Source organism: Erythrolamprus reginae, chromosome 1 (assembly GCF_031021105.1).
Source record: "Erythrolamprus reginae isolate rEryReg1 chromosome 1, rEryReg1.hap1, whole genome shotgun sequence".
Lineage (NCBI taxonomy): Eukaryota > Metazoa > Chordata > Lepidosauria > Squamata > Dipsadidae > Erythrolamprus > Erythrolamprus reginae.
This window is the reverse complement of record NC_091950.1, coordinates 263,817,461-263,830,691: the sequence shown is the minus strand read 5'-3', so window position 1 is coordinate 263,830,691 and position 13,231 is coordinate 263,817,461. Positions and strand designations below refer to the sequence as shown.

At 37.7% G+C, this 13,231-nt stretch overlaps 1 protein-coding gene across 2 annotated transcripts in view; it reads left to right on the top strand.

Moving 5' to 3' along the window:
- PXDN (peroxidasin) overlaps positions 1–12,771 on the top strand; it is a 102,364-nt gene extending 89,593 nt beyond the window's left edge. For both annotated transcript variants that reach the window (XM_070732932.1, XM_070732933.1), the window contains 3 exons: positions 1,117–1,246; positions 4,128–4,241; positions 8,266–12,771. In XM_070732932.1, the coding sequence (XP_070589033.1) occupies positions 1,117–1,246; positions 4,128–4,241; positions 8,266–8,391 (370 nt within the window). In that variant the 3' untranslated portion in view covers positions 8,392–12,771. The remainder of the gene's footprint in view (positions 1–1,116; positions 1,247–4,127; positions 4,242–8,265) is intronic.
- The last annotated feature ends 460 nt before the right edge of the window (positions 12,772–13,231 follow it).

Below are 13,231 nucleotides of genomic sequence, written 5' to 3'. Positions count from 1 at the left end.
GGACTGCAGTGTGTGAGTCCTGGTTGCAACTATCTGAAGATAGGTAGTAGGGCATCTCCACTTCCTTTCATTTCTGAACTTCTAATTGGCCTGTTGAGCCATTTTTCACCGTCCCCAGGCTTCAGGAGGCTTTCCTGAGCCCTGGGGAGTGCAAAAAACAGCCCAATGGGCCATCTGGAAGTCAGCAGATTTCAGTGAGGCCTGTGCACATGCACGGGGGGGCAGCAGGGGGGGTTGTGTGCATGCACCGGGCATTGCATTATGGGTGTGGCCATGCGCCTGCTCATGAACACACCTTTTTGGCACCCGAACTGAAAAGGTTTTGCCATCACTGAGTTAAGTCACTTCAAAGTTGGTATACAGGTAGTCCTCAGTTTATGACCACAAAGCTCAAAATTTCTATCGCTAGGCAAGATAGTTGTTAAATGGTTTTTGCTCCCATTTTATAAGCTTTCTTGCCGCAACTGTTACGTGAATCACTGCAGTTATTAAATTAGTAAAATTCAACACGGCATTAACAGCTTTCTTGCAACCCAGCTTCCTAACCAAGCATAGAATTCTTCATCATTTCTAAATTTATTCCAAAAAAAATGATCAGAATTCTCCAGAAAAGATTTTGAGATGGCCAAACCTATAATTATAAGGGCAGACTAGATGGACAATGAGGTCTTTTTCTGCCATCAGTCTTCTATGTTTCTATGTTTCTATAATAAAAGAAAGGGACAAGGCCATTTGAACTGCATAGAAACCACTATATCTTTAGACTGGTAAAGTCTCTCCTCCAGAAGTATTCATCCTGCACAATGGAGGATAGAGATGGAGATAGCGTCTCAGAAGCAGTGAAGTATTCTAAGACAAAACATTTGAGTTCTTTCTAATAATTTAAAGAACTTTGATGTACTTCATTAATCCTGATTAAGAAAATAGTCATAATTTTCTGCAACCTCTATCGCAATGATTTTAACTATGCTTGTACACAAATTTCTCAACTAGCAAATTGGGTTAGATAATGCATTAAAGATAGCCAATTTGATAACAAGCTAGACAACTGGATTTTTTAAATCAACGATACATCTTTTGAGCAACATGTCACTTTTTTTTCTCTTCTTGTTCCAGTTTTGCAAGAGGGAATACATTCTTTAACAACACTACATCCTTTAATGAGCACAAGAAATCCCCCATAATGAATGATTTCAAAGAATTTGTTGGTGATATGCAAAAAACAATTACAGACCTCAGAAAACAGGTGAGTGTGAAAGATTCTTCAAATAACATTGAATGCTAAAATATTTTTGCAGTCAATTTAAGTGTTGAAGGGTTAGTCCAGACAGAGTAGGAGGAATGCAACTTTCACTTACCATATTTTTCAGAGTATAGGATACACCTTAATTTTGGGGGAAGAAAACAAGGGAAAAAAGCCTCTTCCTCCTAGTGATTTGCCAAACAACAAACAGCACAGATGATATATACTGTTTGCTGTGTATTTATGTGCATATCTATCTGAACCATAGAAATAGCAAAGAATTGGAGAAATGTACATTATGGCAATATATTAATCCCAGAAAGTTTTCTGAAATGTAATCACATTTACTCCTTCCAATTATTTAAACATGACTAAGTCAGGATTTAACTCAGCTGCCTTATTTTAATACTAATACTTAATACTAAAACAGGACATTTCAGATTATATTTTTACAGATCTTTAAAATTGATATGGCTTTCTGGAAGTATTCTCTGCTATTAAAAGAAGATGCAATAGAACTGGCCTCTTCAGATCAAGCATTTACTTTAAAAAGCTTCTTCATTTTGTTAAATTGTCTAGAACAATAATAAAGCAGTCTTTAAAAAATAAGTAATAATTTGAACATTCTATAGTCATTTATAGTTATTCACTTACCTTCTTGCAGCAAAAAACAAACAGCCAGTTTCAGCCTTTGCCTCTCTCCCTGCAATACAGTGATACCTCTACATAAGAGCTTAATTTGTTCCATGACCAGGTTCTTAAGTAGAAACGTTCTTACGTAGAAGCAATTTTTCCCATAGGAATTAATGTAAAAGGAAATAATGCATGCAGATCCATTAGGAAAGAAATAAAAGCTCAGAATCTGGGTGGGAGGAGGAGGAGGAAGAAGAGGAGGAGGACAGTCGCTGCCGAAGGAAGAAGGTGAGGTGAATCAAAAATATCCAAAACTTTAAGGCTTTTTTTTTTAAAAAAAGAGGGATTCTGAGAAACGAGGAGGAGCACACGCCTCCCATACAACGGGCACGAGGCTACCTCCCATACACTGACTGCTGCTACCTGCTGCCTTCCCATGCTGAAGGGCTCCCCTCTCTTCTTGCTTGCTCACTTTGTAGCCAGCACCTTTCCTTCGCTGTGGTGACTCCTTGGCTGCCCAGAGCAAAGGGAGCATTTCTTTTCTCTGGGCGCTGGCAGAGGTTTATTCCCTATCCAAGCGCCCAGAGAAAGGAAAATGCTTCGTTCGCTCTGGACTGCCAAAGCCTCCTTAAGCGCCACTGAAAGGCTCCTCTGGCAGCCTGAGATGGCCAGGATTAAAGGGGAAATGGCAGGAAACTGGCTGGGCCTTCATGCCACTCTCAAATTTCCTGGGAAATTTTTCCAGGCTTGGGTTCTTAAGTAGAAAATGGTTCTTAAGTAGAGGCAAAAAAATCTTTAACACCCGGTTCTTATCTAGAAAAGTTCTTAAGTAGAGGTGTTCTTAAGTACAGGTACCACTGTAATTTGTTTCTGTACAGTTTTAGTTTCACTTTCATTTTAGCATGGCTTGCCAGATAATCAGTGGCTTGTGCTAAGCAGGCTCTGCTGCTGCTTGCTTCAAGGGGCTAAATTGCTGCAAGGAGGTAAATTACTTGTTGAGGGTGGCTGGGTGGGGCTACATTCAGTGTATAAAACACACCCAAGTTTTCACACTCTTTTGGGGGGTAAAAAGGTGCATCTTATACTCCGAAAAATATGTTATTTCCCCAAAGCATGCCACCAAAACATGCTTTGGGCAATTTGTGGACATAATGGATCCTTAAAGGTGTAGAAGTGTGGAAAATCAGTAGAAATGTCTGTTAAATCACCATCTCTTCATGAATGACTTCCGATTATAATTTTTATCCTTTAGGAAAACATATTTGTGTAATAGACAATTGATTAATGTTTCCATTCAAGCAAGGTATTATTTTGAAATGCATTGAGGTCAAATGTTATCCTAGATTAGGATTTGGGATTCTCAGGTTCAGATTTACCTCACTCATGAAAGCTCACTCTCTCATAATGCACTCTAGCCTACAGGGTTGTGTGGGGAACAATTGGAGGAAGGACTATTATATATAAGATGGCTTGAATTCCTAAGAGAGACATGTCATATAAATCTTGAAAACCCATTACTGTGTTGCAGAAATGATCATTTGTTTTGAACCAAGAAAATCCAGGTTCATATTAGTTTTGTAAAGCTCTGTGACTGACCTTAGATCAGTTGCCTTCCAAACAAATCTGTAAAGATAAAGTTGAGGAACAAATTGCACTAAAAAGGAGAAGAAAAAACATCCAAGGAAATCTTTGTCTTTTCTTTCTTGTATGTTTCTGTTCTATAATCTCCTTACATTTTGAATCCAAGATCCATGTGTGACATGCAGAACTGAATCTGGCCAATAGTTCTCACATGATTAAACGTATTTATGACTGAGTTATCACTGTGTGTCTCCATCACATCCTTCTGGTTCTCCTCTAACTCTTTGTTTAATTAACGGAGAAGCAAAATTCTTCCCAAATCAGCCTGGTTTGAGTCTGTTATTTCTTTGTTTTAAAGGATGGAGTGGTGAAACTCCATTTTTCCTCAGGCAAGGAACAGATGTAGGGGGTTATTTTAATGCACAAAATGTCAAATAAATTCCCAAGGGAGCCTGTGACTTTTTAGTTGCTGAATGCCTCGCCTATCTTATTTATCATTATGCAAAGTAAAGTATCATACGTTGCCATCTTAGTACAGAATTTCCCAGTTAAATGAACCTGACATATCATGAGAATTTTGAAGGGTGTTCTATGACTTTATTGCATTGCACATAAAAGGAAACAGAAATCCTTTTGGCACTGATGGATAAACAACGTGTCTCTTATCCAGATAAAGAAACTTGAGTCACGGCTCAGTAGAACCGAATGTACTGATGAAAATGGCAAATCTTATTCCAGTAATGACACATGGAAAAAAGACCCCTGCACCACATGTGAATGCAAGGTGAGTTTAACATGTATGCATGTCTTCTTGTCCATTTGTCTTCTGGAGTTTAGTGAATCTTCCTGATAAATTTGTAGAGGGCTGCAACTTTCTACATTATTCCTCAGGAGCTTCTTTTTTGCTTGTTTGAAAATGTTATTGTTATCATAGTTTCACAGTGTTTGGCCTCTGCCGCTTTGACTGCCAAGGAAACAAGCTGCTGCTATTCAACTGACTATATTGTCTCCTTGCCAAAGGGATTGCTGCCAGAGAATGTAAAATTGGCAAATTGGGCTTCCTGAACAATCTCAACTGCTGCTACTTTTTAAATTTGTTTTTAGAAAACAAAAGCAGGTTTCTAGCCCATTTGGCTATGAAGCTAATCTTTCACGCATACACACACCATCCAACAAAGAGTAGTTTAGTTTACAATATTCTCTTCTGGCCTGGGGTTGCCACACACTTCAGTGCTTGAATTTTCTCTTGTCCTTTCAGTGATGAGTAAACCCAAAATAAATGGTGTTAATCAGAATGAAGTTGGGCAGTTTGCAGAACTTTTACCCTATTAAATTTAACCAATCTCCAAAGACAAATAAATTCCAATTTACTACCTCTGTCTTTTCTGTACCCACTTGAGTTTGTTCATTTGAAGGGGAAATCTCTTAAGATTGCAATCCTGCTCAGAACGACTTGGAAGTAAGTCTCATCAAACCTGGCATGACTCACTTTTAAGAAGATCTCGGTAACAATGCACTGTTTGTCTGCTATTGCATAGTCGTATTTGAAAGTTTGAGACAATCCAGCTGTGGCCTATATAAAACTCCCTTCTCTGTGTGTTTAGTGAGAGCTTGAGCCATAAAAATTTACACATTGTGAAATTTGTTTCTAGTTTTTAAAATGCCTTACACCTTGGAGGCATAGTAGCGTATGTGCTGTTGCAAGAAATTAGTCCCTGAAAACTTTATGCAGCCCTGACATCAAGAACATTTAATAACATAGTGTTATATCTAGGACATAATAATATAAATTATTATTTATTTATTATTTATTGGATTTGTATGCCGCCCCTCTCCGCAGACTCGGGGCAGCTAACAACAGTGGTAAAACAACATGAACAATCCAATTAGTAAAAACAACTAAAAAACCCTTATTATAAAAAACCAAACATACAAACAAACATACCATGCATAACTTGTAATAGCCTAAGGGGAAAAGGATAACTTAACTCCCCCATGCCTGGTGACAAAGGTGGGTCTTAAGTAATTTGCGAAAGACACGGAGGGTGGGGGCTGTTCTAATCTATGGGGGGAGTTGGTTCCAGAGGGCCGGGGCTGCCACAGAGAAGGCTCTTCCCCTGGGGCCCGCCAAACAACATTGTTTGGTCAACGGGACCCGGAGAAGGCCAACTCTGTGGGACCTTATCGGCCGCTGGGATTCATGCAGTAGAAGGTGGTTCTGGATGAAATATTTCAATTTAGGAGATTAATGTTCGTTTTGTTTTGGTGGGGAGCTGCAAAATATGTACATGTTCAGAATTTCATCATGCAGCACTTGGTGCTTGGTGCTTCCATTCATGCAAATTATTGAAAATTTAGAAAAACCCTCCTGATTCAGAGTAATTTGTTGTTGTTAATTGCAAAATCATGTCATTGCAACCCCATAGACAATGCTTCACCAGGCCTTCCTGTTCTTTATTAACCTAATCTGACACCTATTTCTTCAGTGACATCAGTCACTGCCAGCCACCTCATTCTCTGCCGTTCCCTTCTTCTTTTGCCCTCAATCTTTCCCACAATTAGGCTCTTCTCCTGTCAGTCCTTCCTTCTCATTAAGTGGCCAAAGTATTTGAGTTTCATCTTTAGAATATGGCCTTCTAAAGAGCAGTCAGGGTTGATCTCCTCTTAGGACTGACTGGTTTGATCGCCTTGCAGTCCAAGGGACTCGCTGGAATCTTCTCCAGCATCATCGTTCAAAGGCCTCAATTCTTTGGCACTCAGCCTTTCTTATGGCCCAACTTTCACAGCCATACATTGCAACTGGGAAAACCATCATCTGGACTATACACAATTTTGTTGGCAGAGTGATGTCTTTGCTTTTTTAGTATGCTGTCTAGATTTGCCATAACTTTCCTCCCCAGGAGCAAGTGTCTTTTAATTTTTTGTCTGCAGTCCCCATCTTTGGGGATCTTGGAGCTCAGGGAAATAAAATCTGTCATTACCTCCATTTCTTCCCCATCTATTTTCCAGGAAATAAGAGGGATGGATGCCATGATCTTAGCTTTTTCTTAATGTTGAGTTTCAAGCCAACTTTTGTACTCTCCTTCTTCACCAGCATCAAGAGTCTCTTTAGTTCCTTTTCATTTTCTGCCATTATAGTGGTATCATCTGCATATCTGAGGTTGTTGATATTTCTCCACGCACTCTTAATTCCAACTTTTGATTCATTTAGCCCCATCAGAGGTGAAATGCAGGTGCCCTAACCAGCTTGCGAGAGCTGGTGGGGCCGGCAGCATGTAGTTTGGAGAGCCAGTAGTGCTGGTGGCTGAAGCTGTGCTCCCCCAAACCAGGATGTTGTCACACACCCTCCCCCATTTTGACCCTCTATGCATGTGCAAAAGACTCTGCACATGTGCAGACAATGGTGTGTGCATGATTGAACCATGTGCAGATGACTGCGCGAGCATAATGAATGCATGCATGGCGCATATACATTAGAGAGCCGGTAAGAAAGGTAAGTCTTACTTTACTCCTGATGTGCTCTGCATATAAATAAATTAAATACAACCCCAACGCTGTGTGCTGCATTGGCTACTGATTAGTCTCCGGTCACAATTCAAGGTGTTGGTTATCACCTATAAAGCCCTACATGCCTTAGGGCCTGACTATCTACGGGACCATCTCCTGCCACATACCTTCCAGAGATCAATAAGATCACACAGATTCGGGCTTCTCCAGGTCCTGTTGACTAAACAATGTAGGTTGGCCGGACTGTGGGGGAGGGCCTTCTCTGTGGCTGCCCTGGCTCTATGGAACATACTTTTCCCTAATGTTCATACTGCTCCCACTCTACTGGCCTTCCAAAAGGCTGTGAAGACCTGGCTTTTCGGGTGGGCCTGGGGGCAGTGAATGCAATATCTATCACGGCCAAGTTGTGTTTGATTGGTATGCATATTGTTTGATCGAATTGACTTGGGGGTTTTTTAATTGTTTTTTTAATAGTTTTAACATTTATTTTTGACTTCTCTTAGACAGACAGACAGACAGATAGCAGGGCTGACAATATACAGCCTTGCTGGACTACTTTCCCATTTTTGACACCAATCAGTGGTTCCATGTCCAGTTCTCACTGGTTCAGAGCAGAGGCCCATGGATTTAAATATTTTGTCTCTCACAGCAGCCTACCAAAGGCACTAAAAAAAATCCAAGCATAAGAGCATGAAAGTCCTCAGACTAAAGTGCAAAATGTGTTTTTAACAGATTCCTGACTTTTGTAAAACCATGAAGTACCCAATGGAAAAAGGCTCTACAAGATTATCTGCCTGTCTTGTCAAGAGATGGTCAGCACGCATTGAACAAGCTTACTTAATAATATATATTAGTGTTACAGTTTGATCATCATTGTTACTCCAGTTTATAACGTATCTTCCTGGATAATGGCAACTAAGGAACTGGAGGTCTCCATGATATACAGTATAAATGGAGTAAGATCTCTTTGTCTTTAGAGATTCTGTTTAATTAAAAAATTGATTAATTTCAAGGAAACAGTGACTAATACTAGTTACAAACAATTACTACATGCAAAAATGTTTCCCAATTTATCAAGCAATATGAAATTTTCTCCACTCTTTGTTTGTCCACTGACTTTCTTTCAGAATTCAGCAAGCAAATTAATGTTAAAATATCTAGATAGTCTGTACTATATCAACAATACAGGCCGAAATCCCAAATGTACATTCTTCAGGAATGTATATGTTCATCTTTATATTTTCTTTTTGTTCTTTTTTTTAAAAAGTAACTAAACTGTCACTCTATCTTTTCAAATGCAGGTTGGTCAGGTCACCTGTTATGTGGAATCGTGTCCATCACTTGATTGTGCTACACCTGTGAAGCTGAAGGGCATTTGCTGTCCGGTGTGCCTAAAACAAACTGTTAGCAAGGGAAACGCACCCTAAGTCCCAATTGTCACATGTCAAGTCATATTGATATCTGCCCATGGCAAATACAGGTAACAGTAGGCTTTAAACCACAATAGAGAACCAAGATGTTAAAGAAGAATAGCATTCAGATGATGGGGCAACAAAGAAAATCTGTTTTACTTTCTTATCTATTGGAAAACCACAAGGTGAAAGTATTGAAAGGGAATACACAGTGTTAGTCAAGGTAATTTTATGTTGAAACTTCTCAGGTTCAAGAGACTAAAAACTGGTGCTATTTTTTTTTTTTAAAGCATTTGTTTAGGTTTTTTTAGGCTCCCAGGTTGATTTTTCTTTCTGTGTACACTGGTGGGAAATCAGGTGCCATTGGAAGAAATAAAGTCCATGTAACATAATGCCTGGGTTTATATACTGTATTATGTGGTTCTGTTAACCATGGCTTAGTGCTAGGTGTATTTACTTAGTGCTAGGTATATAGCTTAGTGAATGCATCATGGTAAAATCATGACTTAGTGCAATATACAGACACAAATATTGCCTGCATTCATATATCATTCAATTGATACTTGACCATGTCATACTGAATAAACCACAAATAGCTGAATTCAGATAACGTTAGGTCTGCCGTGCCTGGGCTGCAGAACTCTGGAATACCATTACATGACAGCAAAGGATGTATGAAAAACTAATATTTGGATTTTTGGATTCGTTTTGTGGCACTGAATAATATAAACAAAGTTTTTCAAAGACCAGGGTGGCTGGTGATTCAGTGACCAGAATTCAGTGACCAGAACTAAACAAACCAAAGCAAATGTTTTAATATGATACAAACACTAGGTCAGACCTGAAAGATACAGATATTTGATTTAAAAAGCTTATCATGCCAGGATACATTACCACAGTAACACAACCATACTTTATCTTGCAGTATTAATTCTAACTGAGTCCAAGAATTTTTTAAAAACCCTTAATTTTGGCATCTGGTTTTTACATTCCTGTAGTATTAAATCTTTCCCTATCCAATTAACTTCCAGTGTAATACAATGTTTTCCAAGTTTGCAAACTTCCATGTTTTTACAAATTTCAGAGCTGAAATTCCTTGGCCAGATAGGCCTTTACATATCATTCTTGGAGAGGAAGTCCAGACCAATGGAAGTTGATAGGCTTGGAAAATTCAGATAAAATATTCATAAGTTTGTGGTACATCAAGCTTCTGACTCCCCACCATGCCTTACTAGGGGAATGGCTGTAACATAAAGCATCAACAACATAATTCACAAGTCTATATATGCATGAGGAGAAAAGATACTGATAGAAAATAAAAATCATATCAAATTCTCGCACTTTTAGCCTTTTGAAAAAAATATGTACTTCTTGGTTTAAAGGGCAATTGCACAGCTGCTTTACATTTCTCACTTGTGTTATGTTTCCCAGCTTATTGTGATTCTTGTCTTAGTTGAGATGTTTAGACTGTTTGTACTTCCATTTACTACCTAAATTCATCTTTCTTACATATAGAACCGCAGACTTGCTGAAGTGATCCAAGAAATCTGCCACATTAGAACTTAATTTATAGATGTGAAATAATCCCAGAATTCAAATCTGTTTGGGAATTCTAATTCTTATGATATGGATATTGTCTGTATTCATTCAATGATAATATTTGACCTTGCCCATTATTATCATATCTTCCAAGGCTGAGCGACCTTTTGAAAAAGGATGTGAGGGTTGCTTCTTGGTGACTCCTATTCCATATTAATTTTGGCTCCCATAAATATGTTTTAGGCATTCATTATTCATTTGCTAACAAGCATATATGGACTTTGATTTTCCTACTTTATATCTTAGTAATGCCAAATAACTCATATTTCTGCTGAGAAATAAACCACATTGAAGACTCATTTATCATGATAAACCTTAGGCACAGAATGAATGGCTAAAGGAGTTGGAGGCATTTGGCTTTTCTGGAAAATATATAGTAATAGAAAAATTAATCGAACAGGAATTAAGAACCATTTTGGGTATACTGTGTTTACATATATCACAATATTTTTAAAAATCTATTGTCTCTTCTAGCACCTTTCTGAAATTTAACATACTTTCACTGTTGAGTGCATTCTGGCCTCCCAGAATCCATTTCTCCTGATAGATTAGCATTTCTTTGTTGCCATTTAGTGATTATCTAGATTCTAGCATCCCAGATCTGGTAGCGTTAAATATGCTCATGTCCTCTTAGAAAAGGCTCCAAGATAGTTTTTCAAACTTGGCAAATTTAGGATGTGTGGACTGCAGAATTCCCCAGCAAGGCATGAGTGACACACATGTTAACATGTCAGGTTCAACAAAATTGCTGTTTGTATCACCTGGTTCTTACAGTTTTAGGTACAGATAGAGCTATAGATGTAGATAACAGCATTTTTGACCTGAATACCAGAAAGGTTTAAACAATGATTCCGCAATGTGCTTTTCCCCATAATTGCTAACTCAGAAAATACCTTGAAAATGTGAACATAAAAGTCCCAATAGATGAGGGTTTCAGGAAAAGATGATTCGCTAGGGATACAAACATCACACTGGTCAAGTGTACAGTTTTCCAGGAAAAGGCATCCTCAAAATTACATCCACCTTCTGACCTGAATTATTGTGTAGCCTGAAAACAAATGTCATGCATTCATCATGACATTATATAGGATCATAGATAAAAGGCACCAACCTTTAATAAAAATGCTGCTAAAGCTCCTCTAAAATACTTCGTGAATAAATGAGTTGTACTAATGCAGTGTGCATAGAACAGCACTCTATTGATCCTAGATGGATTGTTGCATGATTTTGAAACAAAATCCCTTGGTATGAAAGAACATTTCAAAGTTTTTGGTTACATGGCACCTGTTTTCCCTACTTAGTACTTATGTAAAAATCATGTTAAACATTACTGTTTGTGAATCTGTATGCCCAGATATGTGTTTTAAGGACTGTTGTTACTATGTCTACATTAAATATACCACTGTTTACTTCCGTTTTCAATATTGCCTATTTTTATAACCAGCATGTATTATTACAGTCAGAGAAGAAAAGCTCTCATACCTCATTTGACCAATGTGTTTGGCTTCACAACTGGTTCTTCAATTCATGATGCAGATCATTAATTTGTAGAATTTAGCTATCTTCTGAAGTGACATTAATCAGTTTTCAGGGGTGTAAGCAATATCATACAGAGAAACTAACCATGGGATTTGTTTAGTAAATACTCTACCAGTATCTGTTAGTAGCTGCTTTAGAAAAATATTTTGAGAATACATAGTAATTGACAAACAAATTTTTCAGAACTGTTTAAAGAGTACTCTCTTAAACATATTTACTTAAAAATAAGCCCAAACATACTAGGATTTATAACCATGTAAGGTGCAAGGTGGAACTTGAAAGCAAATTCTTAGATAAAGATTTGACTTTGATGCCCACAAAGTGAAGACATACTTTAAAAATTGTACTTTATTTTAAGGATTACCTCTTAGGGCTTACAGTACCTCAGTAAATTCTGTATTTTCACAATCCAGATCACATTTTTCCTGTAGGGGATTCCTCTAGAATTGTTTCATATTTGGGCAAATTAACAAAAAATATGATAGATAATCATAACTGAAGCATGTTTCTGTAGGTATAAAGTTAAAATCTTAACAAATTACCCAAGGCCATTAATTTTAGTGCTGCAGCTACACTATAACAAAACAACAACAACAAAAACCTGCTCAGGTATTTTGCAATACAGCCCTCTGCAAATCTATTGAAAGTAAATCATATTAAATGTCTCTGTGTGGCGGGTATCTATACCCAAATAAAGAGATATAGGATTGCACCATGATTACTGAAGAGTATCTTTTCCAAGAATCCATAACCAAAGAACTATGGCTTTCTATATTGCAATAAAACAAATATTTGATCAGTACACTATCAGATCTCCATGAAAAAAATCCAGTGAGTCATTAAAGAAAAGGTTTGCAGGCCATTTCTGTTAACACTATAATCAATATTGTTCAAATAGTATGTAAAATGATGTAACTTCCAGCATTTATAGCTAAACAAATAGCAGGAAATGTTTGGTGTTAAACCAGATTAGGAAATAGACCTAATTCTATAATTATCATGTAAATCAAATATTATAAGATGATATTTTTTTTTACATTTTTTGCCAATTAAAAATTCATGTAGCATTTTTGAGACAGTGGCCAATGGCTGAATGATCATTTTTCTCAGTATTTTGTTGGTGGCAATTGTTCCATATTTATTTACTTTGTTAAAATTCCTACCAAAAATAAAATTTGTACTTAATAAATCTACCAAAGAATTGTTTGCACTGTTATGAATGCTTTTCATTTACAATAAACAGGTCACGTTTTTTAAGTTGGAGTCATGATACATTATTTCAGATCATTTAATCACACCATGAGTTGCAGTGGTGAAATACATAGACAGTAACAGAAACATTATTAGGAATCCAAATGGCAGGTGTTGCTAACACCATCCAGTCTAACCTTTTCTAAATACTGCCAGTATTTGGTTCCTGTGGGGGGATGGTGGGAGGTGGCATTCCAGGAGGGAAAATGGAGCTGTGCGCGCAGCTCCGTGTGACCTGCGTGATATTTGGCTTCCTACGCATGCACCAGTAGCAGTGGCAACAGGAGCCCTTGTCTGAATACTACCCTTATCTACTGTCTATAAAAAGAACTTATAGAATGGAACTGAGACCCAGAAGTTGCTGGTTTAACATTTACATGGCCACACAATTACAATTTTGACCAGCAGTGTTTACACACTGCGCAGCAGCAATAAAAAAGCAAATTCCATGCTTGGCATGATTATC